The 23228-nt window shown below is 35.6% G+C and overlaps 4 protein-coding genes across 6 annotated transcripts in view; 2 read left to right on the top strand and 2 right to left on the bottom strand.

The window, feature by feature from the left end:
- Window positions 1–1351: 1351 nt before the first annotated feature.
- On the top strand, window positions 1352–2405 carry LOC111788482 (transcription factor MYB36-like). The gene is made up of 3 exons (XM_023668818.1): window positions 1352–1487; window positions 1629–1758; window positions 1856–2405. The coding sequence occupies exons 1-3, from the start codon at window positions 1352–1354 to the stop codon at window positions 2403–2405; spliced, it is 816 nt and encodes a 271-aa protein (XP_023524586.1).
- A 1137-nt stretch (window positions 2406–3542) lies between these two features.
- Window positions 3543–6892, bottom strand: LOC111787490 (lactoylglutathione lyase). 2 transcript variants are annotated; one of them, XM_023667466.1, is made up of 9 exons: window positions 6803–6892; window positions 6450–6569; window positions 6270–6331; window positions 5990–6050; window positions 5746–5825; window positions 5582–5652; window positions 4246–4335; window positions 4012–4133; window positions 3543–3789 (listed from the first exon to the last, which is right to left on the bottom strand). In XM_023667466.1, the coding sequence occupies exons 2-8, from the start codon at window positions 6540–6542 to the stop codon at window positions 4033–4035; spliced, it is 558 nt and encodes a 185-aa protein (XP_023523234.1). In that variant the 5' UTR covers window positions 6543–6569; window positions 6803–6892; the 3' UTR covers window positions 3543–3789; window positions 4012–4032. The 2 variants fall into 2 exon arrangements, with proteins under 2 accessions (XP_023523234.1, XP_023523233.1); XM_023667465.1 differs by having other exon boundaries at window positions 6667–6826.
- A 1010-nt stretch (window positions 6893–7902) lies between these two features.
- LOC111789218 (4-coumarate--CoA ligase-like 7) lies at window positions 7903–11241 on the top strand. Of its 2 annotated transcripts, XM_023669917.1 has the most exons (7): window positions 7903–8058; window positions 8198–9296; window positions 9900–10089; window positions 10270–10415; window positions 10624–10691; window positions 10769–10871; window positions 10970–11241. In XM_023669917.1, the coding sequence occupies exons 2-7, from the start codon at window positions 8286–8288 to the stop codon at window positions 11081–11083; spliced, it is 1632 nt and encodes a 543-aa protein (XP_023525685.1). In that variant the 5' UTR covers window positions 7903–8058; window positions 8198–8285; the 3' UTR covers window positions 11084–11241. The 2 variants fall into 2 exon arrangements, with proteins under 2 accessions (XP_023525685.1, XP_023525684.1); XM_023669916.1 differs by having other exon boundaries at window positions 7903–9296.
- A 1554-nt stretch (window positions 11242–12795) lies between these two features.
- Window positions 12796–23228, bottom strand: part of LOC111787791 — a 12949-nt gene continuing 2516 nt past the window's right edge. Inside the window, exons 3-19 of the mRNA XM_023667844.1 lie at window positions 22803–22918; window positions 21711–21825; window positions 21438–21566; window positions 19012–19059; window positions 18446–18624; window positions 18176–18372; window positions 17767–18059; window positions 17226–17375; window positions 16561–17103; window positions 16312–16458; window positions 15380–15452; window positions 14782–14909; window positions 14444–14644; window positions 14196–14333; window positions 13985–14107; window positions 13437–13670; window positions 12796–13229 (exon numbers count right to left, since the gene is read on the bottom strand). Coding sequence (XP_023523612.1) covers window positions 13068–13229; window positions 13437–13670; window positions 13985–14107; window positions 14196–14333; window positions 14444–14644; window positions 14782–14909; window positions 15380–15452; window positions 16312–16458; window positions 16561–17103; window positions 17226–17375; window positions 17767–18059; window positions 18176–18372; window positions 18446–18624; window positions 19012–19059; window positions 21438–21566; window positions 21711–21825; window positions 22803–22918 — 2976 coding nt within the window. The 3' untranslated portion in view covers window positions 12796–13067. The remainder of the gene's footprint in view (window positions 13230–13436; window positions 13671–13984; window positions 14108–14195; window positions 14334–14443; window positions 14645–14781; window positions 14910–15379; window positions 15453–16311; window positions 16459–16560; window positions 17104–17225; window positions 17376–17766; window positions 18060–18175; window positions 18373–18445; window positions 18625–19011; window positions 19060–21437; window positions 21567–21710; window positions 21826–22802; window positions 22919–23228) is intronic.

The following is a 23228-nucleotide window of genomic DNA, read 5'->3' as shown; positions in this document are numbered from 1 at the left end:
AAATATATTTTTAAAAACTTTTAAAATTTAGCTAATAATACAAATATTTTGTAAAAATATATATATATATATATATATATTGAGTGTTGGTGATAGGTAATAGCTTCCTAGTTGTGACACGTTTTGGTGTGGAGTTCCAATGCTTTGGTGCTTTGATTTAGTGGTTAGGTTTAGGCGCATTTATGTGTTAGGTTTTCTATTTTTCTATCACTTCATTTTCAGGGCTTTCTTCTTTAGCCCATTTTTTTAGATTTAATCCATTTCTCGTAACGATCCCGCTTTCTAAAACCCTAAATCGATCGATCATAAAATGTTCCTTTTTACTTCTCAACGAGATATACATTCAATATACAAAACATGTCTCTACTTAATTCTACCTTAAAAAATATTACTCGGGAGACCTTATCTTCACTAATTACGGTTTTTCGTCTTTTAAGGTTCACTTTTATCGTAGCATGAAAATTCATTATACACCCAATCAATTTAACCTCTAAAGAGTAAATCTAGCCTCTGATTCCCGACGTTGTCAACGGGTAACTTTTGTCAAAAAAAAAAAAAAACGTTTAATCTCTTAAGGTATCCTCATCTCTTTCTCGATACCTACATTCCTACTCAAGTCTCATGCATGAATCTATTAGACACAATGTTTCGAGTCTTATTAGATATAAAATTAAATTAATATAGAACCTATACATCAAGTTTTGAAATTTTGAATGCATCAAGGATCACAAAATTGAAAATTTATGAATCAAGAACGAAAATTTCATTTGTAGCAATCCAAACTACGAACTCAAGAACTTTTGTAGCATGTGTAGTTATGAATCCATAAATTCTCTCTCTCCATTGATTATACGTTGGCTTCCATGTCTACGTAAGAAATCATGAACCTCTACAATGATATGTTATTGTCCATTTTGAACACAAATTTTCATGGTTTTACTTTTAGTTTCCCTGAGAATGACTCGTACTAACAGAGATAGTGTTCCTTACTTATAAATCTAGGACGTTTCTCTTCATTATTAGTTTTGTTGTTTAAAGCCTAGAGGCTTTGGATGCTTTTGAGATGGGGGAAAGAGTGATAAAGAGTAAGGGTTTGGTGTACTTAAGGCTGCCAAATTTGATATATATAAGCACAAGAAGAAGGAAGGGAAGGGAAGGGAAGTTGGGACAGTCTAGGTAGCTTGCTCCCATAGGAGTTGGAGAACTGTTTCAAGCTTTGTCTTTCATTTTCACTTACTGTTTCACTTTTGAGCTGTTTATAAACCATCTTTCCATCTCTCCCCCTACCTATTATTACACACTAAAGCACTTCAAAACACTTCTCCTTCTCTTCCACCACTTCCACACAGACATGGGAAGATCCCCTTGTTGTGATAAGGCCAATGTGAAGAAGGGCCCTTGGTCCCCTGAGGAGGATGCCAAGCTCAAGGCTTACATTCACAACCATGGCACTGGTGGCAATTGGATCTCCCTCCCTCAAAAAGCTGGTAAAAAAATCACTTTTTTAGGGGTTTTTTAGGGTTTTTTTTAGGGTTTTTTTAGGGTTTTCAATCTCTAAGTGGGGTTTTTGAGTGTTTTTTTGTGTTTTTCTTGATGGGTTTTCTCTTTTTGTTGGTGGGTATTTGAAGGTTTGAAGAGATGTGGAAAGAGTTGTAGGTTGAGATGGCTTAACTATTTGAGGCCCAACATTAAGCATGGAGGCTTCACTGAGGAAGAAGATAGAATAATTTGTACCCTATATTCCACTATTGGAAGCAGGTAATTTCTTTGCATGCATTTTTCGTTAAGCTTTTAAGTCGAGCGGTGATTTTTCGAATCTTGTTTAGGGTTTGGATTTAACTAAAGAAACTCGTAGGTGGTCGATAATTGCTACTCAGTTACCGGGGAGAACGGATAACGATATCAAGAATCATTGGAATAGCAAATTGAAGAAGAAACTTATAGGAATGGAGAAAAACCCTCAAATCATCCCTCCTACTACAATGCCATATTCTTCTCATCATAATGATCATCAAGTTTCATCATTTCCAGCTCAACCACTCAGTTCAATCCCATCAAATTGGTCAAACGACAACGACAACGACAACAACATCGACAACATTAGCCCTTGTCTTGTCCCAACACAAGAATCCAACATGAACAGCTTATTGAGCTCCTTGATGTTTCAGCATAATCAAACCCTAGATGCAAGAAGCTGCACTCAAATCAACAACACTTCAAGAATCATGATGATGGGGTTTCAGAATCAAACCCATAATTACAATTATTATTATGATGCTATGAATGATGAAGAACATAACAACATATGCTTCAATGGAGGAGGAGGAGGAGGAGGAGGAGATGATCATGTTCATAGCACCACCAGCTTGTTCCAATGCATGGAGGGAAAGTTCATGAAGTTCTAGTGCATTAAGAGGATGTTTAAAGGAAGGGTTGGCTTGATTTTGTGGAGTTTGTTTGTTAATGAAGGGAAATTAATGATGTGAAATTGTGGTACGGTCTTATCGGATGCAGTTTGATTCAAAATTCAAAGCTATAGTGTTTGATGAAAACTAGAAGTGGTGTTGTTGTTGTTGTTCTTAATTAAAAGTAATGTATTTTGGTGTCAAAATTGGTTTGAGGGCCATGATGTTTTATAGGCGACTGGTGGAGCTATGGAGCTATTGAAGAGACATTTCAGGGCCTGCAAAATCACTACACTTTCAAGAACTTGATGGGATGCTTTTGACCTTTTCAATTCATTCACCCTTTTGCTTCCTTTTGTTTTTAACTCTAAACTTGATCTCGATCTCGATCTCGTTCCGAAGAATAACGTTCTCTAGAGTCATGTAGAACGGACACTAATCGTATCATAATATCATTTACTCTTTGAACGATCTTAGATTTCGTAACATGTCGACTAAATTGTTCATATTAAATTTTAATGATTAAAGTTTAAATTGTTACGGGTATGAAAGTTTAGAGATCATAAAGTGTTTACGACCTATTTATTATATACTAAAGTGTTTGAATGAGAGGCTACACGAGTTGAGTTGAATCAAATAAGAGGAATGATATACCTTATGATTAGTTATGATCCAAAGCCACGCCAAACGAATATGAGTAATGGGTATGGTTGATATTTAGTTTTATTTGACGAGTTCATTTGTTATGTTTTTTTTAGAGTGATTGGTGTCACGATCATGCTTGTTTAGAACGTGTTGCATATGGGCACATGTCATGTTAAGGCCCATTAAACCCTTTTCTTTGCTTACATATCTTCAATGCAATTGACCCTCTCAAAACACGGTCTGAGGCTTGACTATACATTTGAATGGTCCACGAATACAATTTTAAGACTGACTTGTTCACGAAAAGTATAAATGTTCGAAATATTTTTTTTTTATTCTTCTTTANAAAAAAAAAAAAAAAAAAAAAAAAAAAGGAAGAAAAACAAAAGGAGAGAGGAAAAAGACGAAATTAGCCATCTATTTTATGGAGGTGACAGGCAAATCCCCATTGGGAAGCACTCCCAAAAGAACTCTCAAATTAACTTCCCCTTATCCACAAATCAAAACAGTTCTTTTTTTATTTTTAATAATTTATTGAACTTATTGGAATCAAAAGTGAGAATAAAAGCCTGAGAATTTGCTTTAGAACAAATACCAGTTCATGTAACGTATAGATCAAAGTTGAGTATATTCTTTCCAACAGGGCAAGAATGTGACTAAAGTTTGCCCGACCGAGCAACCAGAAACCACAAACGAAACACGTCGACCATAGATCGTACTGCGTCGAAGAAACCAGTCCCTTCAAAAGAAAAATGATAATAGTAATAAGTTCATGACTTCAACACAAGGATTATATTAACGAACACTACCAAATTACACTAGCCAGCTCCTGTGTGTTGATTTCATTCACTTGCATATCCATTTGCATGCTTCTAATGACAAAATCAACATCATGGTACCTAAAATCTATTTGGTCTAGAAATGCACGGAGTTTAAGCAAGACGACGCGCCCTTAACTTACCGTAAACTTGTTCATTTGATCTCAAGCAGCGTTAGTAGTCACGTTTCCGATAAGTTTGAGGTCGAAGATTTCAATCCAGTAGCCATCAGGATCCTTTATAAATGCAATACCTTTCATCTTGCCTACAATAAATTGGAAAAGAAATAATATAAAAGACAGGTTATCATTTGGGGTGTTAGCAATCTCAAAATTACTATCATTTTGACAGCGGCGTTCGACTACGTGCTCCCTTACCGTCATCTGGTTTCTTAACAAATTCCACTCCTAGGCGTTCAAATCTCTCGCACGCCTTATACGTGTCATCAACAGTTATACCAATGTGTCCTGAAAAGAAAAATAGAGGATAAGTCAGAAGAAAGACATCTAAAAACAAAATCTTGGTATATGAGATCGTAACATGTAGCTTATAATCATGTACTCTGTGTGTGAAGTTCATCATACAGCATAAAACATTTACACTTGTAGCTCACTGAGTCACTTTAAATATATGGCAAAAATGAAACAAATTAAGAAATAGACACGAACTTGATACAACAATGACTTGCAACCTATCATATTCGGAAAAATTATGGCACGAACACAACAAGGAGTTGATCGTAGCTGTCTTCAAATATAATCGCTTATGTGTTTATGTTATTTAAAAATTTAAGCAAATTCAAATGTTGTGAACATTTTCTACCAATGAAATAAAATCAAGCATGCTATAAATTATGCCACGAAACCCATGGAAATTCAGGAATCCTAGGAGAATAATAGGTTTGAAGACTCGACAGCAGTACCGAGCGGAAGACATGGCGAGAGAGGCTCGCAAATTAAACATTACTTTACATCTTCCCATACGAAATTAAGTTTTAAAAGTGAAATCTATTTAATTGCTAAGGTTTGCCTTCAAAGTCTTGCATAGAGAACTATCCTAGAGGTGAGTCTTTTGCTGATTTGGGAAGGTCTTAATCCCAAAAGGACCAAATTCTTCGTCTGGACAGTAGCTTTAAGCAGTCTTAATACCTCTAACAAGATCAAAAGAGAAAATCCAAATCTCTTCCTTCTTTTACAAAAGATGCATTTTTAATGTTATGAGATCCACGTCGGTTGGAGAGGGGAACGAAGCATTCCTTGTAAGAGTGTAAAAACCTCTCCCTAGTATACGCGTTTTAAAAACCTTGAGGGGAAACCCAGGAGGGGAAGCCCAAAGAGGACAATATTTGCTAGCGGTGGGCTTGAGCTGTTACAAATGGTATCAGAGCCAGACACCGGGCGGTGTGCCAGCAAGGAAGCTGGGCCCCCAAGGGGGGTGGATTATGAGATCCCACATCGGTTGGAGAGGGGAATGAAGCATTCCTTGTAAGAGCGTGAAAACCTCTCCCTAGTAGACGCGTTTTAAAAACCTTAAGAGGAAGCTTAGAAGGGAAAGCCCAAAGAGGACAATATCTGCTAGTGGTGGGCTTGGACGGTTACAAATGTCCTTGCCAAATGCATTCCTCTTGCATCAGTAGGTCTACTTCATTTTATTATAAGAACAAAAAAACTACAAAGTTAGCAAGAAAAGAAGCGTCGGAAGGAAGTTACATACCAAAGCCACGAGGATCCGAGTTCCCATTATGATATCCTTTAAATTCAGGGTCACTTTCAGTACCCCAGTTGCTGAAAGAAGATTATGACTGTCAAATTTTAATCGAAAAAGACACTTCGAAAGACACCAAAATGAAAAGCTCCAAATAGAAAGCATAGTCTCACTGTGTTAACTCAATTGTAGCCTTCCGACCAAAAGTCCAGACCGTTCTGTCAACTGCGTTGTCTGGGGCAGAAGCAACATCCTAAAGCACCATATCAAAATGTTCTAGATATGAAACTGAGATGTAATGAAATCTAAATTTTGTGTATAGAACGCAATTATCTGCCTATACATACAAATCAAAGTACAGCGACATCAAAAAGCTGTTATAAATGCTCCTAGATCATTATAGCGAACGAAGATTACCTCATAACCCAAGAAGTACAAGCTAAACTTCATTTCAGGAAAATCCAGCCTCTTGAGTAATCTACCATTGTTAAAAACAGTGTATTAATTTCTGGGGTCGAATTTATTTGACCGGAATTGCACAGGTTCAATCGAAATCATTTCATACTCAAAACTTAATACAACTTCAAGTACTCACAAGACCAAAACGCTCATAATACTCCCAAAAAATTTCCACAGAAGAATCAGAAATTCATTTTACAATCATCTAAAACAAGAAATATATGAAAAAAAAACTTACGACATGCCCAGAACTCGAGAATAGAAGTCAAGACTGGCTTTAGGATCCTTAATCCGGAACATCTGCGAGCATTTTATAGAAGGGAATCAAGTTTGAGTAATTTATAGATGGCCCAAATTCAAAATTAACCGGATATTGAACACAGAAATGGGTATTATAGAAAATCGGAAGCAATCTTACAGTCTGTTGCATGATGTAACCTTTAGTGGCATCATCGGGGGTTGCGTGAAGTCCCGGATTGTTTGCGGGAGATTCTTTAGGAGCCGAAGCCATCGAAAAGGGTCTCAATCGATTCAATCTCTACAAGAAAAACCAATTTTAAGAACTCAATAAGGAAGGTAGTGAAAGGGTAGGTCATTTGGCCAAGAAAAAGCAGCAAAAAACAGCTGATCTGAACCTCGATTCTACTACTTTTGGGGAGCATAAATAATGGGTTTAAAGAAAATCTCGACGCAAACCCCAAACGAGATAGACGGGGTAAAATGGTAGCCATTGATAAGGAAGCCATGGAGGATTTGATTGGTTTTGCTTACCTTTTCAGAGCCCACTCTGGTTCTCCGTGCTATCACTCGGATATGCGAAGCGTCTGGATGGGGCGGACGGCAGAATTAGAAATTAAAACAGTANTTTTTTTTTTTTTTTTTTTTTTTTTTTTTTTTTTAATATATAGAATAAGCATAAATTAATAAAAATGTCAAAATATTCTTAAAAATTTCTAAATTTTTAATAATATCTTTAAATTTTTTATAAAAATCTAAAAAATAAATTTGGGATAAAAAATTACTACTTTAATTTTTAAAATATCATTAATATCGTTCCACTTCTAAAAAAAATTAAAAAAAATACCCATAAAATTTTAAAAACAACATTAACACTATATTAACACTATTTACCTGTATAAATAATAAAAAATTTTAATTTTTTTTTTAATTCACGCCTCATATATTATCTCCATACGTTTTAATGTTATGAGAAGTTTGTAAATATTTTTTAAACATGATAATATATTTTTGAATTATTTTAAGAAAAGTTTAAAGGTATTTTTGCAGTAAAAAAAAAAAAAAAAAAACTATTAATAAAAATTTTGAAAATTTAAGTGTATTTTTAAAATAATTTTTTTTATATAAAATATTAGCGCGTATATTTTTTATATTGTCCATCTGGACCATAAGCTCTGGTGGCTTTGCTTTGGGCTTCCCAAAACCTCGTACTAATGGAGATACTCAAATGTCTAACAAAAGACCCATGATTACTCTCTCCATTCTCCATTGGTAAAGAGGCTTTTAGGGAGCCAAAAACAAAGCCATGAGAGCTTATACTCGAAGTGAACGTGTTCGTCTAACATGATATTAGAGTCATGCCCTAAACATAGTCGTGATAATAGATGGGTAAATCTTCAAATGTCGAACAAAGGAATCCAAAAAGAAAAAGGAGTCAACCTTCCTCGAAAGCATAGTAAAAAATGACTAAGACTCTAAATGAGTCGTTGTTGGAGGAGAGGTGTTAGGTGATAAAAGTTCCACGTCCCCGATCAAAATGACAGAGAGTGAGTTTAGTAGATTTTAATAATATTCAACTTTTAAAGTAAAATTAATGTACGAGGAAGCCATTTTTTCACGCTTTCGAGGAAACTCACATTTTTTTCACGATTTCAGAATCTCAAAAATTTAAATCTCCTTCGCTTTCCGAGTCAAGGTTGAAGACGAAGACCCAAATTCTACGCACTTCCTGCCATTAATGGTGGCCATTTTTTCTTCCTACCTAACGCAGCAAACAACCATACACTGAGGTGGTCTCCTCACTCTTAATAGAAGTCTACTTACGTTTCTTCCGTTGCGATGCAATTGAATCTGTTTTTATCGTATCTTCTAAATTGCTTGTCTTCTTTTGTACTCGGATTCTTACGTTCTCTATTTAAATATTGATAGTAATTTCCCCTCCAATCCGCTTCGGTTTGTGTGCAACTTCTTTATCTGAAACCTCTTTGCAATTGCGTCTGTGATTTTGATTCCTTCAATGGAGAAATCTGGGTATGGTCGCGATGGAATTTTCAGGTCCTTACGGCCTCCGATCGTCTTTCCCAGAGATCCCAATTTGTCGGTGGCCTCTTTTATTTTCCGAAACTCATCGTCTTATCCAAACCGACTCGCCATAGTTGATGCGGAATCCTCTGATTCCGTGTCGTATTCCCAGCTTAAAGCCTCTGCAATTAAGATCTCCAATGGCTTGCTCCAATTGGGTATCGAGAAAAACGACGTGGTGATGATTTTTGCTCCAAATTCTGTTGAATTCTCCATTTGTTTCATTGGAATTGTTGCTATTGGGGCTATTGTCACCACTTGTAATCCTGTTTACATGGTCTCTGAGTTAACCAAGCAAGTTAGAGATGCTAAGCCCAAACTTATGATATCTGTTGTTGAATTGTGGGACAAAGTGAAGGTTCTAAACATCCCAACAGTGTTACTAGACCAGCAAATTCCTTCGGAAATCCAGTCCTCCAAAATTTTATGTTTCAATGATTTGATAAACATGGCTGGCGATAAATCTAGCTCCGAATTCCCAATTGTTGGGGTGAAGCAGAGTGATACAGCTGCTCTTCTGTATTCATCAGGAACAACAGGAGCCAGTAAGGGTGTGATTCTGACTCACAGAAACCTCATAACATCTTCACTGATGATAACATTGGATCAGAAGACTAATGGAGACGAAAATGGCACATATCTGAACTTTTTGCCGATGTTTCATGTGTTTGGATTGGTTTGTATAACATGTGCGCAGCTGCAGAGAGGAAACACCATTGTCTCTATGCCAAAGTTTAACCTGGAGAAGGCCCTGTGGGCAGTGGAGAAGTACAAGGTGACAGATCTATGGGTTGTGCCGCCTGTTGTGCTTGCTTTGGCAAAACAAAGTGTGGTAAAGAAATACAACCTTTCATCCCTGAAGCATATCGGTTCAGGGGCTGCACCTCTTGGGAAGGAATTAATGGATGAATGTGCTAACAACATTCCCAGTGCTGTGGTTCTCCAGGTACCCTGTAGTAGGCTGTTTGTGTTCTATAATTATGTTTACTATATCTATTGGATGCTTTTTCATTCTTTCACTTTCTTATATCAAGAACATCAAATGATATTTTCACTTAGAACCAACAGAGTTTGAAGTGCAGAGGAGTTGGGACAATTAGAACTTAGAACAGTAGTGAAACACTTTTCTTTTAAATGCCTCCAAAAAGTACTTTTATGTATGTGTTAGAGATGACCTGTGACTTTTGAAGATAGAAAAACACTATTTTAAGTAATCTTAGCAATTTCAAAAGAAGGTTTAACTAGGTTACCGAACACTGGTAAAATCAGCTTTCGTCGTTACAAAAGACATACCGACCCTAAGTGTTTATAGAATTCTCAAAATCTATGGCTATGCAATAAAAACCATGAAATTTTTAAAAGTTACTTTATTTGGTTAAAAATGCTTTTCCTATTCTAAAAGTCATATACATTCATCCTAATTATCGGCTACTCTAAATTCTGAATTGAACTTCTAAATGTTTTCACTTCATTTGGCTTTGATTTATAAACTTGTAGAGGTGGATTATAAGATTATAATGCAATAACTTGAATTCATTGCTATTCTCAGGGTTATGGTATGACTGAGACTTGTGGAGTTGTTTCTTTGGAGAATCGAACAGTTGGCAAACGAAATACGGGTTCGGCTGGAACACTTGCCTCTGGTGTTGAGGCTCAAATAGTCAGTGTAGATACTTTGAAGCCTCTTCCTCCTAATCAATATGGAGAGATACTGGTTCGGGGACCGAATATGATGCTTGGTATATAGATATGGTTATCTTTCTCTTGATTTATGGTTTTCATACAATACTTTGGAGAGAATGTTTTTGTTTCGTAATCGAATACGATCTGAGTTAATGTGATCTTTAGTGTGTTGGGAGTAACTATTACTACCTAACATTCAAGTCGGTTTTCGAATTCAATTTTGAAATGATGTGCAGGTTACTTAAACAATCCACAGGCCACCAAGCAAACTATTGACAAATATGGCTGGGTGCATACTGGAGACCTTGGATACTTTGATGAAAATGGTCAGCTTTATGTTGTCGACAGAATTAAGGAACTCATCAAGTACAAAGGTTTTCAGGTACATATCTGTTTATCTAGTAATATTTAGCTCTAATCTCAGCAGTTATAGCTTCTTTCGGAACTTTGTCGAAACATTAGCATCCAGTAACTTCTTACTAATGATATCGTGCTATATCGGTCGTTCTTGTACGAGCAAGTGCTGTTTTGAGTTCAAATCAAATTCTTAAGCTCTCCTCCTCTCTCAAATTTTGTTACTGAATCTCCAGGTTGCACCAGCTGAGCTTGAAGCACTGTTGGTCTCTCACCCTGAGATACTAGATGCTGTTGTCATCCCGTAAGCATTCATGAAACTCATTACTCGTTTCGACATTCACTCCTTTGTAACTGATTCGATCAAAACCGAATCAACAGCTACCCCGACGATGAAGCTGGAGAAGTTCCAATCGCGTATGTCGTGCGATCTACCAATAGTTCTATGACCGAAGAGGACGTCCTCAAATTCGTGGCCGATCAGGTAAGGCACTTAAGAAGAAAGTTCGGTTAGTTTCAGCAGCACGGATAGATTGCTCGATATGCATCGGGAATGAAACTTGTGTGTTTCTCCTGCAACAGGTTTCTCCTTACAAAAGGCTAAGAAGAGTGACATTCATCAACAGTGTCCCCAAGTCAGTTTCTGGGAAAATCCTGAGGAGAGAACTCATTGAGAAAGTAAGAGCTAAAATCTAAGTTCTTTGGTTCCTCTTTTCATTATGACACGAGCAGAATAAGACCTTTTTGTTCTCTTATTTTTACACTTTTACGTACTTTCTTTTTACTATAACTATGTAGTTTAAAAATAAGAATAAATTCTGTTATCGAGTTTTTTTAAATAAATTACGTCGACATTATATGGTTAATTTTTTCTTAAAAGGTATAAAATCTATACTTTTCAACTTTCATTTATTTTTTTATAACTACTTGACTTTTTAGACTTAAACCAGTCGAAACCGTCACTCAAAATTATGTTTTCGTTGTATAAATGGAAGCAAAACATCAAAGTTCTAAAATTCAAAATTGGGTCCATGGTTGAGTTAATATTTCAAAATACTTACTAAATAACCTTTATTTGTCTACCCGAAATGATAGATTGACCTCTATATATATATATATATATATATATATACTTAATAGGATAAATTAATGATACGCATAAAAATGTCTACCTAGCTGAGGAAACCATTACTAATAATAAACGAATAAAAAACAAAATTTAATATCAAGTGATATAATATATCAATTATAGACCTAAGTAATCTATTTATGTAATAAATTGATGTACTTAATAGCAAATTAGAAATAAACTTAATCTAATAAATGTTTATCATTCATAAATGTATCTGATACACAAGGTTTAAAAGGGAATTATTTAAAAATTTTAAACTGGCATTCAATTTTTTTATATAAAAAGATTACTATATTTCAAAATAAATAATGCTGTTGCTATAATAATTATTATTATTCATTAGACTTATTTTGCCATGCATGCAGATGTCCCTAGAACCTAATGAAAAAAATGTATACATATTAATTTTAATATTTTATATCATACGGACTAAATTTTATATATTTTTTTTTCTTTCAAAATTATAGGGACTGAATTTGTAATTTAACATACATTTTTAGTTTAAAAATAGTGATGATTTGAATCTCTTACGAGTAAATTTTAAAAAGTGGGTTTAGACTTCGAAGGCTCGAAGAGTTCTCGATGTCTTTCACACAATTTTCTTATCTATACTCTCCCGTGTTTGTGAGGTTCTTTCTTGAAGAACCATAACTATGCAGCCCTATCCTTAATAGATTGACCCCAAAATAGCATATCTAAATTATAAGAAAACCCACCGAGGCCACAATTGCAGAATTTACACCTTCAAAATTTTTATTTGTTTGCGTACGTAAATAAATTACGAATATGGTCCAAATAATAAATGCCCAAGTTTGTTTTGAATCCCAATTCCAAAAGAGGGTTTCGAAGGCATATAGCTGATTGTTTGCTGGTTTGGATGGAATTTATCAAGAGGCATTGAATGAAAGAAAAATTTCAGCTGGTGCTTAAGAACAAGATCCAAATGCCAAAAANAAAAAAAAAAAAAAAAAAAAAAAAAAAAAAAAAAAGAATAGAGTTTGTAGAATTTGCAAGAACATGGTATTCAATTAAGTACACTATTACATACATAAGCAATGAGTGCAAGTTCCATAAGGTAAGCCCACTAATATAGCCTAGAATGATGAAAAGCTGCAAACTGTTCAAAAGGAGATAATTACAGCCGTAAATACAAGATGATTGTTACATATATATATATACTGCTAGCCAAATCTCCAATAATCACCCCTTTTATTACTTGCTAGTATCAGTCCAACATGCATACCCCTCCCCCCCACCCATCTAACAACCTATCTATCATACATATCCAAGGGCACCACCAATGAATGCGTTCACCAACACAAACCTGAAGCTGGAGAAAGGAAAAGGAATTACCTGCCCTCAAGAAAATGGCATGAATGAGTCAAATCAAGATATTCAAAAACGATGGCAAGAACTTGTCCTAATGTTTGACTCGAGCAGCAGGCCGATGCCCGGTGCCGAAGGCAGACCTCAGCAGTTTTGCTTGCTCACCTTTAAATTTATATATAGCCAATTATCACTGGCACCAAGAAATGACCATTCAATGGCCTAACAACCAGCTGCCTTTAGGAAGTTGTCATATGGGTTCGACGCTGGTAGTTGAATGAGGTGGGGATTATATTGGTTCTCAGTTGCACAGACTGTTGGATAAGTATCAATGGACGAACTCCACTGTGTCGAAGAATCTGAGTCAACAAATGGGTTGCCGCTCTGCATTCAAATGCACTTGGAAGTCAGATTTTACTGTAAAGGGATAGCCATAATAGGACGTGGACATACTTATGCATACATGAGCTCATGTCAGTCTATGAAAGCAGGCAGATGCTCATTCCAAAATACTCACCAAGATAATAATAGGATCTCAATTTCAGTCAAGAATTATTTGATCTGAAACTAACTATATGATAGACAACGTACCTTATGTACAGCGAAGTGAACGCGTTGCGAAGGCTCCTCCTTTCTTGGATTTTCATCATTATGATTGAAATTTCCCACCGAACCTTCTTTAGTTGGTGGAGAGGAAATGAAATTGGATATCTTATGCTGATTTTCTTCTGAAAGAGCTTCGCAATTCCCAGCCATTTCCTTGTAAGGCATATTTGTCGGTAAAGAGCCTGATACCCTTCCTACTTGATTTGTTATGTCGGAAATCTGCATAATAGATTGTCAATAGGAAAGATACATAGATAGAACAACGGTGATAACTAATAGCAAGAACTTCCATTGTCATTTTTCAAGATGAAGCAATGTAGAAAAAATAGGTTAGGGGAAAAAAAAATCTTCCTACTCATGCTTATACTTCTGCCAACATCAATCGCTTCAGAAAACGTTGGAAATAGATGCCAGGATTTTGTAGTTTGTATCTGCTTAAATTTTAATGCATTTTGAGAGGAAATAGATGCCAGAATTTTGTCGTCTTTGTGAACATTCATCACATAGTTCATGTGCAAAGATTAGCAACGTACCAAATTCAAAAGTTCATCAGCACTCATGACATTTGGACCTTCTGGGGCCTTCTCTGTCTCAACATCATTTTGACTTTGAGGTTCATCGCAATGATTGTCATTAATAGATAATAAGGGATCAGCCTACAAAATGTACCAATATGTAAAGAGAGAGTGCACAACTTGAAAATAGTTCAAAATCGTCGAGACATGAGATGAATAAAGTGCAAACCGTGTTTGAAGTTCCGTCGTTCTTAGATCCACATTGATAAATTTCTCCTGGTGTGACAAAAAACTGAGTTCCTAATGGGCAAGTATCATCCGGCAGAAAATCTTGAAGCAACTGCTCTCTGATAGCACTTAACTTCTTCTGCTTTAAAGAACACAACAATTTGTTACATCAACTAGAAATGGAAATTATAACAATTATTTTTTGTGCTTCTTTGCAGTAAAAAAAAAAAAGGAATAAAATAAACTTACTTCTGACAGATTTTGCAATGTCTGCAAAATTAACCTAGCAAATGACTCTTTAGATTGGCTATCACTTGTATCGACAACTGAAAGTGACTTCAAAGCATGTTCATTGTCTTCCTTAGATCCATAAACTGGTCTGGGATGGCCTTGTCCTGTTTTGGCAACTTGTAACTTGCAATCCTCAACCAACTGTAGAAATGGATCTACCTGGTAAAAGTAAAAAATCAGTAGAAGAACTTTACTCATGAAAGCTAAAATGTCAACTTTCTTTGAAATCCATGTTCCACGCAGTAGACACATTAGTGCTACGTGTCACAACCATGAAATAATTTTTTTGCACATACTACTTCACTTGTAAGGGCAACTTTAGCACGAGGGGCAAGTGGCACGATGTTGTAGGCTTTCGCCGTGAAGATGATCATCGACGTTGCCAAAGTAAAAAGTGACCTCCGACGTGATGGTTGCAATTGCCCTGCAATTTGTCAAAGTCACTTTTAGTTGTAGAGATGGCCTATTGGGTGCCCACTCAAAGTGGTCATATGACTAGTGAAGAAAAATATCTTTCCATCATAATAAATAATTTAACAGATCAATCAACGGAAAAAAAGTTATTATTTTGGATAAAAGAAAAAGAAATGTCTTATTTCTTCTGCGGATGCCGCATCTAGTTTGCATTTGGTTTTTATGGAGTCAGTTTTCTGGATTCAAATCAAGACGATTAACAATTAGAGGATCTTAAAGTAAAAAGAACACACGATGAAAAAATCTAACTTATGCTCTTAAGTGTTTACCACAACAAAAAACTGGTCTGACATCACAAAGTTTTGACATCACGACGAGCTTCTCATATTTGCTCATGTTTGTCTCGGATTATAAATGTGGCAAGATTTCAGAAACTGTAGAAATGAAATATAATTTTAATAAGCTTAGCTGGTTCTCTACCTCCAGCAAGGGAAATGCTCCGCAAGGAAAATGCTAGCTGGAAACTTCGAATAAGCGTCTCGTTACTGGAGTTCTATCAACACAGCAAATCATAAGGAAATTATAAAAGGATATTCATATGTTGGTACTGGACAGATAATTAAGTATCAAATTGACAATAATTCCCAAGGACCAATAAGATAAGCTGAGTTTTCAATGTAACATGTTCCAGACAGAACTTTGTTACAGTTGCACAACTAAGAGAAATATAAACCAAGGATTTCAATTCTCTCCATCAAAGTCATAATCTGAGCTGAGATCTTATATGAATTTAGAATATGAGAAACTATAAAAAATATTTCCGTAGCATTGTTGGAGCTCAAGGGACTGAAAATGAATTGCTCAACTAAATTCCTTTGTTACATAGAAATCCTCCATTTTTTTGACATTTTATATCAGCTAAATTTAAACAGCTTTTCATTATGCTAGGAAGCTAGAGAATTAGTGAGTTTAGTACTCAAATGACCCATTGGTTCCACAAACCCAGTCTATCACTTGAACGAGTCCAAGAGCCTCTTAGATCCATTTGCTATCAGATTGCATGTCTAAATCTGTGGGAACTTCTATTGTTACTCCTAAAATGGTGGACCAAAATATATAACCCAGTCCATCAAATGTACATATGGGAGCATTTCATCATAACTTTCAAGATGCCAAATACTCCAAAAATATCCATCAAGTGTACATATGGTTGGGTCATAAAGGATGCTTACAGGTGAATGCCCAAATCGGACATATTCCACTGCCTCCATTGGCTGAAGTGGAACAGGTAAGTTACTAATGTATAGTGTATGGCAGTCCCAGTTTTTTCACGTGAATTCAATTCCATGGTAAATGAGGTGAGACATATACTAACTCAATATAATTATCAAACAGACAATAACGAATTTTACCTTAGTCCGTGCAAATAGCAACACAAGGCAATAAGTATGAGCAATTGCTTCGAAGTTTTCAGGTTTATTGAGAGGAGAGATAGATTGTGCCCATAATGATGAGAGAAGGTTGGTAATCTGGCGACTGCTAAGCCTAAGGAACGTTGTCTGAAGTTTTAAGTCAAGGAAATGATAATATTAGACCATGATAAAACAATACAAGAAGAATATTTAGTGTAATAAGAATAAAAATAAAAACAAAATACATACCTGTTCCTTTTCTGAACTTGTCAAAGGTTTCTCATCCGCAACCGTACTAGGTGTAGTAGGCTTGTTTATACTATAAGCTCGGCTGTAACTAGACTTCAGTCTGTTCATCGTAGTACTATTTTTGATCTTTGGGGCTTCTTCTGTAACTGAAGCCATAGCTGAAATTGATGGATCCTTTTTTACCGTGTACACCCGACTGTAACTTGACTTTAGTCTGTTTAAAATGGAGCCACCATCAACTTTTGAAACCTGTTTAGTTAAAGGTTTTTCATCCATCTTTTGAAAGATGTTCTCTTGTGAATGAGGCTCAACTTTTACTTTCTGAAAAAGTGCTGCTGATGAGGAGAACACTGACACAGTTCTTGAGAGTGTCCTTTGAATATAAGTGGGCTTTTTGGAGTAGGGAACAGAAGCATGAGGACGTGGGCAGACGGATGATGGAACGAGAACAACAGAAAATATGCGGTGAGCACCAATTCTAGTTTCATGATCTGAGCAGACCATTGCCAGTAGTAATTGATGGAATAATGCCTCGGGAAAAGCCTGCAAAACATTTGAAGTCTAAAACGGCTGGGGTAGCAGGGGTAAAGAAAAAAACGGTAGAGACTTTGATTGTACCACAATCTCACAGAATTTAGGGAAAGATAAAGAACAGGTGCTCTTGCCTTATCTTGATACACAAGATTTGGTATTGATGCCACAATCTGAGCTGTGCGGTAGACAGTAGAAATTAATGTTCTGGACATTACAGGAATATTCGACAAGTTTTCTAGCATTGCAGCCATCATGTCTAGAATGAGACCAGCATCTCCAACCTAAACAACATTGCAGGAAAATCAACAGTAAATCCATCACAACAATGTAAAGAAGTTCGAAAGATTTATAAGAAATTAAGTTAAATTGCAGGCATTTATGGTGTGCATGCATAAGTCAACAGAAACGACTTGTGATTTTTATAGCTGTATTGCATATAAATGTTACAACGGAAGAACGTTGGCTTTAAATAGACATTTCCCGGTATAAACCCCAAAACCAGTAAAGGATTTGAAGTTACCGGTTTGATGGTTAACTACAGCCTGACAACTAATTTTTCATATATAAACTGCTAGCTAGGTAATGCCATGAAATTAGTCACATCCGTGTACATAAATCACACATCAAAATTATTAAGAGCATCCTGAGAAATACAAATTAAAGCAAAATTACCTTTAGTGACAACTCCACAAGGCATGCATCAACTGATGCTTGGTGTTTTCGGTTCCACTCAACAACTTCGGCTCCCAAGTTAGAATCATCAAGGGAGCAATGTATACTTTTTCGAAGATGTCTCATCATATCACTTAGTGCACCAATTATGGCTACTGATGGTGAGGCATTTGTTTTCTGAGCAAGGGAGGTGGCAATGTTAACAATGTCAATCTGCATGGTAGGATCTTGTAGAACATTCTTGTGATCGAGGTGCTTGATCAAAATTGCAAGCATAAAATGTGAGTTGTGCCCTGTAAAAAATACATGGGCTTCATGAAAATCACTGGTACAAATATAGAAATATAGGAAGAAGTAATTTAGAACTCCAAGGCTCTAACTTTTAAAAAAATCTTAAAGGGAACAATACCCAAATTCTCCATTATTAATTGCATATCTATCAACACAGAAAGACCAAGCCCAAGTTTTGGAGACCAAAGATTTCCAGTATCAAAGTAACGGAAGAAAGATTCCAAGACACGCCGTATGGTTGTAGCTTCCTTGGCCAACTTAGCAATGTTATGTAGGCAAACCCTTGCCCAAAATTCTGGATTCTTTGCGTCTTCTCTGTTAGATATAAGAATGATAAGACTTGGAAAGTTTATACAAGCATAGTATTGTAGTTCTGAGAAGAACTTACGGAGATACAATCAATTCCCCCCTTTCAGTTACTATCATCCTCCACGATGAAAACCTTGCCATTTGTTCGTGTGAAAGGGGAACTACTTCAGAATTTGCATCCTGAGTATCTTGCCCACCATTTGAAGAATTGGAAGTGCTCTTAAGGTCTCCATAGTTATCCAACATGACAGAAATAACCTAAAATTTTAGACGAAAGTTTATACCATCAACATAATAAAAAATAATAAAGTACGTTATTATCTGGATAAACAAGAAAATCAATCAGAGATCAACATACATCTCACAACCCACAACCCTAAGGAAATTATCTACAGCATCAACCTTCATAAAAAGTGGGGTGAACAGGGAGGGGGTTGTATGTAATCTATAACCACTGAAGTATTCATATACTTCCTCATGGTCATTCAATTTGACGGCTAATATTAATCTTAAAATTGCAAAGGAAGGCATAGCAGAGAATAAATATGGAGGAAGATTTAAGTAGCCAATGGTAAAAGGGCTGTGGTATTGGCAGGAAATAGATCGAGAAAATGATAGTTATGTGATAAATGCAAAGCAACTTACATTGTCAAATTCTGCTGATATATTGGAAAATTCACCCATAAACCAAACCTGCAGATGAAACATTTGGATATGAAAACTATTTCCAGACTAAGAAGAAAGCAAATATTCAGAAATGCGATTTAAAAGTTAAATAAACATGATAAGAGCAGATATTGGAAAGAAAAATTTAGTTTAGGACAAGAATTTGTTTTTGGGTATTCTTAACAATCTATTCTCACTATGCTCGTAAAATACAATCTCACGGTGTCTCAACAATATGTTCTTACGGTGGGCATACAAGTTCAATGCCTCTCCCTCCCCCTATTGAAGGTGATGGATTTGTTGCCATTTGAACAGACAACAACCCAATTCTTTTAGTAATTTTTTAAAATGTAATTTTCTTTCATTATGCAGGTGTATTTGTTCTGATATTCAAGTGTTCTGGTCTGGCCAACTTATTCGATCAACAGCAGAGAGGTGACCTCAAAGGGTATTTTTGCAAACCAAAATTTCACTTTCACACTACTATATCAAGAATTTCTTTGTAGCTGTGTTTTTGCTGATGCACAATTGGTCCGCCCAACTACTTTCTTTAATGAAACCAAAAGACAAGTCCAAGGCATATTTTCTAATCCAAAATGTCCTTTTCATGGCTTAAGTCAGTTAAGAACTATGGCCTTATGAAAGAAATGTTTGTGGGTTTCATTCTCAATATCATATTTCTACTCTATCTTCCAATATACTAAAGAAGTTGAGTTGCAAAATCAGTCTCTAACTTCCCTACTGCATTTCTCTATTTTGAAGAAATTACGAATTGAACTTAAAAATTTGAAGCTACAATTGCTACAATTTAACTATATTTTTAACTCTCCAATTTAACTACAATTGCTACAAAATCAGTCTTCGCATTCTTTCCCCTTCTCGAATAAATAAATTGGTTAGGTGGCACTTGCATTCCAAACTTGCACCTTTTCCTCAAGCTGAAAAGTAAAGACTGTTGTAGGAGGCTGGAGAAAAATCCTCATGTTGATTCTTGTGGTTGTTGCCCCTGTCCTTGGATGGGGAAATCTAACTCTCCATCTAAAAAAGTTAAGCTATAGTTATAATGCCTGACCATGGACCCCAATAGAAGCTTTATATTCTCTGTGAGTTGGGGTGAGAGGTCGAAAAGGACTCAGATTATCCCCAAATACCATGCACAATCGCAAACACATTGATAATTTGGTGTATTTGGGATGTCAAAGAGAGTTCTAGTCTATAAGAACACGTCCCATTTCTTGCAGCACCAAAAATGGTCCCAATACTACTCTCTACTCAATAAGAACTGCTGCCAATAAGGCCTCAACTTCCAGTATACTGGGTCTTGAAATGATGAACTGAACATCTCTTCTTGTTGGGCTCACTACAGTTGGGTTGGCAGAAGGGTTATTTCATACCCAAAAAAAGGGTGGTAATATTTGCCCACAACAGTTAGAAATTAGAATGTTTGATGGAGGAATGAAATGAGGCATTATACCAGCAGCATTCTGTCCAATGCACCATATTTCCAAAGTGATTTTCCTAAAGCAAGGTATCCCAAACAGGTCTCGAGGAAATAGTTAACCACCACTATCTACCCATCAGATTGTGAGCTTCATCCAAACAAGCACATGAACACACTGTTTCAAAATTGTTAAAAAGTGAGCTACTGCTGACGAAGTGATAGGCATTTTAGAATTTGGAAGTGGATGTACTTAGATGATCAACCACCAGCAGCACACGCATTCTGAGCATAGTAACCCTTCAATAAAATAGATTTAGGTCTTCTTACACCATAGTTGGAAGGAGTAAAGGCTGGAACAAGCTTGCCAGATACATCCTTATATACTTGCCTCTTTGACAGGTCTCACAACCTTTACTTGGGCTTAAATTCAATTCACGAGTACCTAGCTTGGAATTTCCAGTGTTTCCACAGAGTGTTGCAATTATAGTTCAATTTAATTTGTGATAGTTGATCCAAACAGATATGCTATATTCCTAACCCTGATTATGTGTTTTGTTAGTATATATTTTAGCTTTGGATAATCAAGTACTTCAATATTCTATTAGTTAGAGTGATTGTGTATTATTAGTAATTTCTTTAAATTAGATTTAATGGAGGAAGTTAGTGTTTATTAAAGAAGTACCGAAGAAGCACCCAGACAAAAGAAATCTCGGCTGAATCTATGATAACTCGTTAAATATATCTTGAAGTCTTCTCAATTGAATCAAAACCAGAGACTGAATGTTTCGTTTTAGCAGGGGTTTGTACCACACATTAAAAATTAAATCATCAATAAAGGTGGTGTTGATATAAGCCTGTTAACTAAATCTTTTGGTTTACTAACACATTGAAAGGCCAACATATGAAGTAGGTGCATAAAGATAAAATACGTAGAATACATCCAAATAAATTTAGTGCAGATTACCATAGCTGAGAGGGCTTGAAGGCTAGCAGAACGCATCTGTCTTTCTCTCCCTTCCTCTCCTAATTCTTGAGCTAGAAGGCAAAGTTTGGGAATCATTCCATCTAAGTTGAACATATAGGTGCTATCCCTCTACATAGTATAAACGCACATAAATATAAAGAACATTTTCAAAGAAATAGTGTAAAAAGCTAAAATATACCATACTGGTAACCCTTACAAAAATAGACCAAACAAAATTCTAAAAAGTAAGCATACCATACTGGCAACCCTTACCTGCTGATTAACAAAATCAAAGAGAGCTTGGCATCCTAAAATTCGCATTTCATCATGTCGTGCTTGATCCAGTAGAATGTGGATGATGGCAAGCAAACTACTTGCAAACAGAGGCCTGCAATAGTTATGTATGCCGATTACAACTTTCATATGCATGTAAGTAGTACATTTTAAGGTTAGGACACATCAAAAATCAATAAGCATGCTTATTATCCACCATGAATTCTCCATATATCGCAAAAGGTTTCCAGAAAATTCATTCTGAAGAACAGGAACTTAATTTACAGTCTCATATGGCTAAAAAGTTATAATTGATTTATAAAACTTCTATATAATTTCATTTTACATATGTTTCACAAGATTTTCAAAAATAAATGAAATTACACAAAACGGTTTGATTTGAAATCCAATGACAAGGAAAAGACCTGTGCAAGATAGACATCGAGGCCATTAAGAAATGCAAAAGATTTACACATGCATAACTCCATACATTATCTATCTATACTACAAAAAGGGGAGCCAGGTGTCAAAATAATTCAATTAAATTGCCTTGTGATCATTCAAGAAAAATATTGTTCTCTTGTCCTGCATATCAATATCGGTAGTGCCGTTATAACCCAAAGGGATGACTACCTCAATTCTAGTAGAAGGCTAGTTGGTCCAAATCCAAGTCTAAAAAGTAGCATTGGATACGACGTAATGCAAAAAGAAAAGTTCAAGAGTAACCAAAGTACAACCATTTATTCATAGACCAAAGTAATTCCTAAAGACTAGAGCGCAAGGTAATCTAGAAGTCTCTGGTTAACAAGCCTTCCAAAAAAAGACAAGTTACTGGGGCATGTTTATAAGCATATACAAAAAGACAAATACCTAAATACTTGTGCGAATGCTGATTTCATGTCAATTTCATGAATAGGTTTTAGTTGCTTCAAAAAGTCATTGATATGACTGAGATGTAAGCATGTATAAATTGAACCACTCTATCAAACCTAGCTTTCGTAATGCATGTGTATAGGGATCTCATAAAGATCCAGGAAAATGATACTAATATTCAAATGTTTGGGCCATTACAAAATTAAATAAGGAACTCACATTTGCTCTTTACAAGAAAATAACAGCTTTCTGTAGATACATATGATGACTTTAACAGAGTGCAATTGCTCATTTCTCAATTCCCTATAAAATCTCTGCTCAAGACTAGTTGTGATCTGCAATAAAGAATATTAAAATCTCATGAAAGAATCAATAAATAAGAGGAAGAATTAAGGTGTTATAAATAGAAACCTTGATATTACTATGGCCTCCATGCTCGAGGGGCAAAGCAATTAATATATCATAATGAAAAACAGATGAAGAGAACGCTTTTTAGCTCGTTCCATTGCAAAAGGAGTATTCTATTTTTCATTTGTCTTTTTTTCTTCTTGTTTCACTCTCTTGTGGTGTTCGTATCCTTTGAGTACTAGTTTTTTTTTTTTTTTTTTTTTTTTTTTTTTTTTTTTTTTTTTTTTTTTTTTTTTT

This window comes from Cucurbita pepo, chromosome LG02 (assembly GCF_002806865.2).
Source record: "Cucurbita pepo subsp. pepo cultivar mu-cu-16 chromosome LG02, ASM280686v2, whole genome shotgun sequence".
In the NCBI taxonomy this organism is placed as follows: Eukaryota; Viridiplantae; Streptophyta; class Magnoliopsida; order Cucurbitales; family Cucurbitaceae; genus Cucurbita; species Cucurbita pepo.
This window is presented reverse-complemented; position numbering and strand designations above follow the sequence as displayed.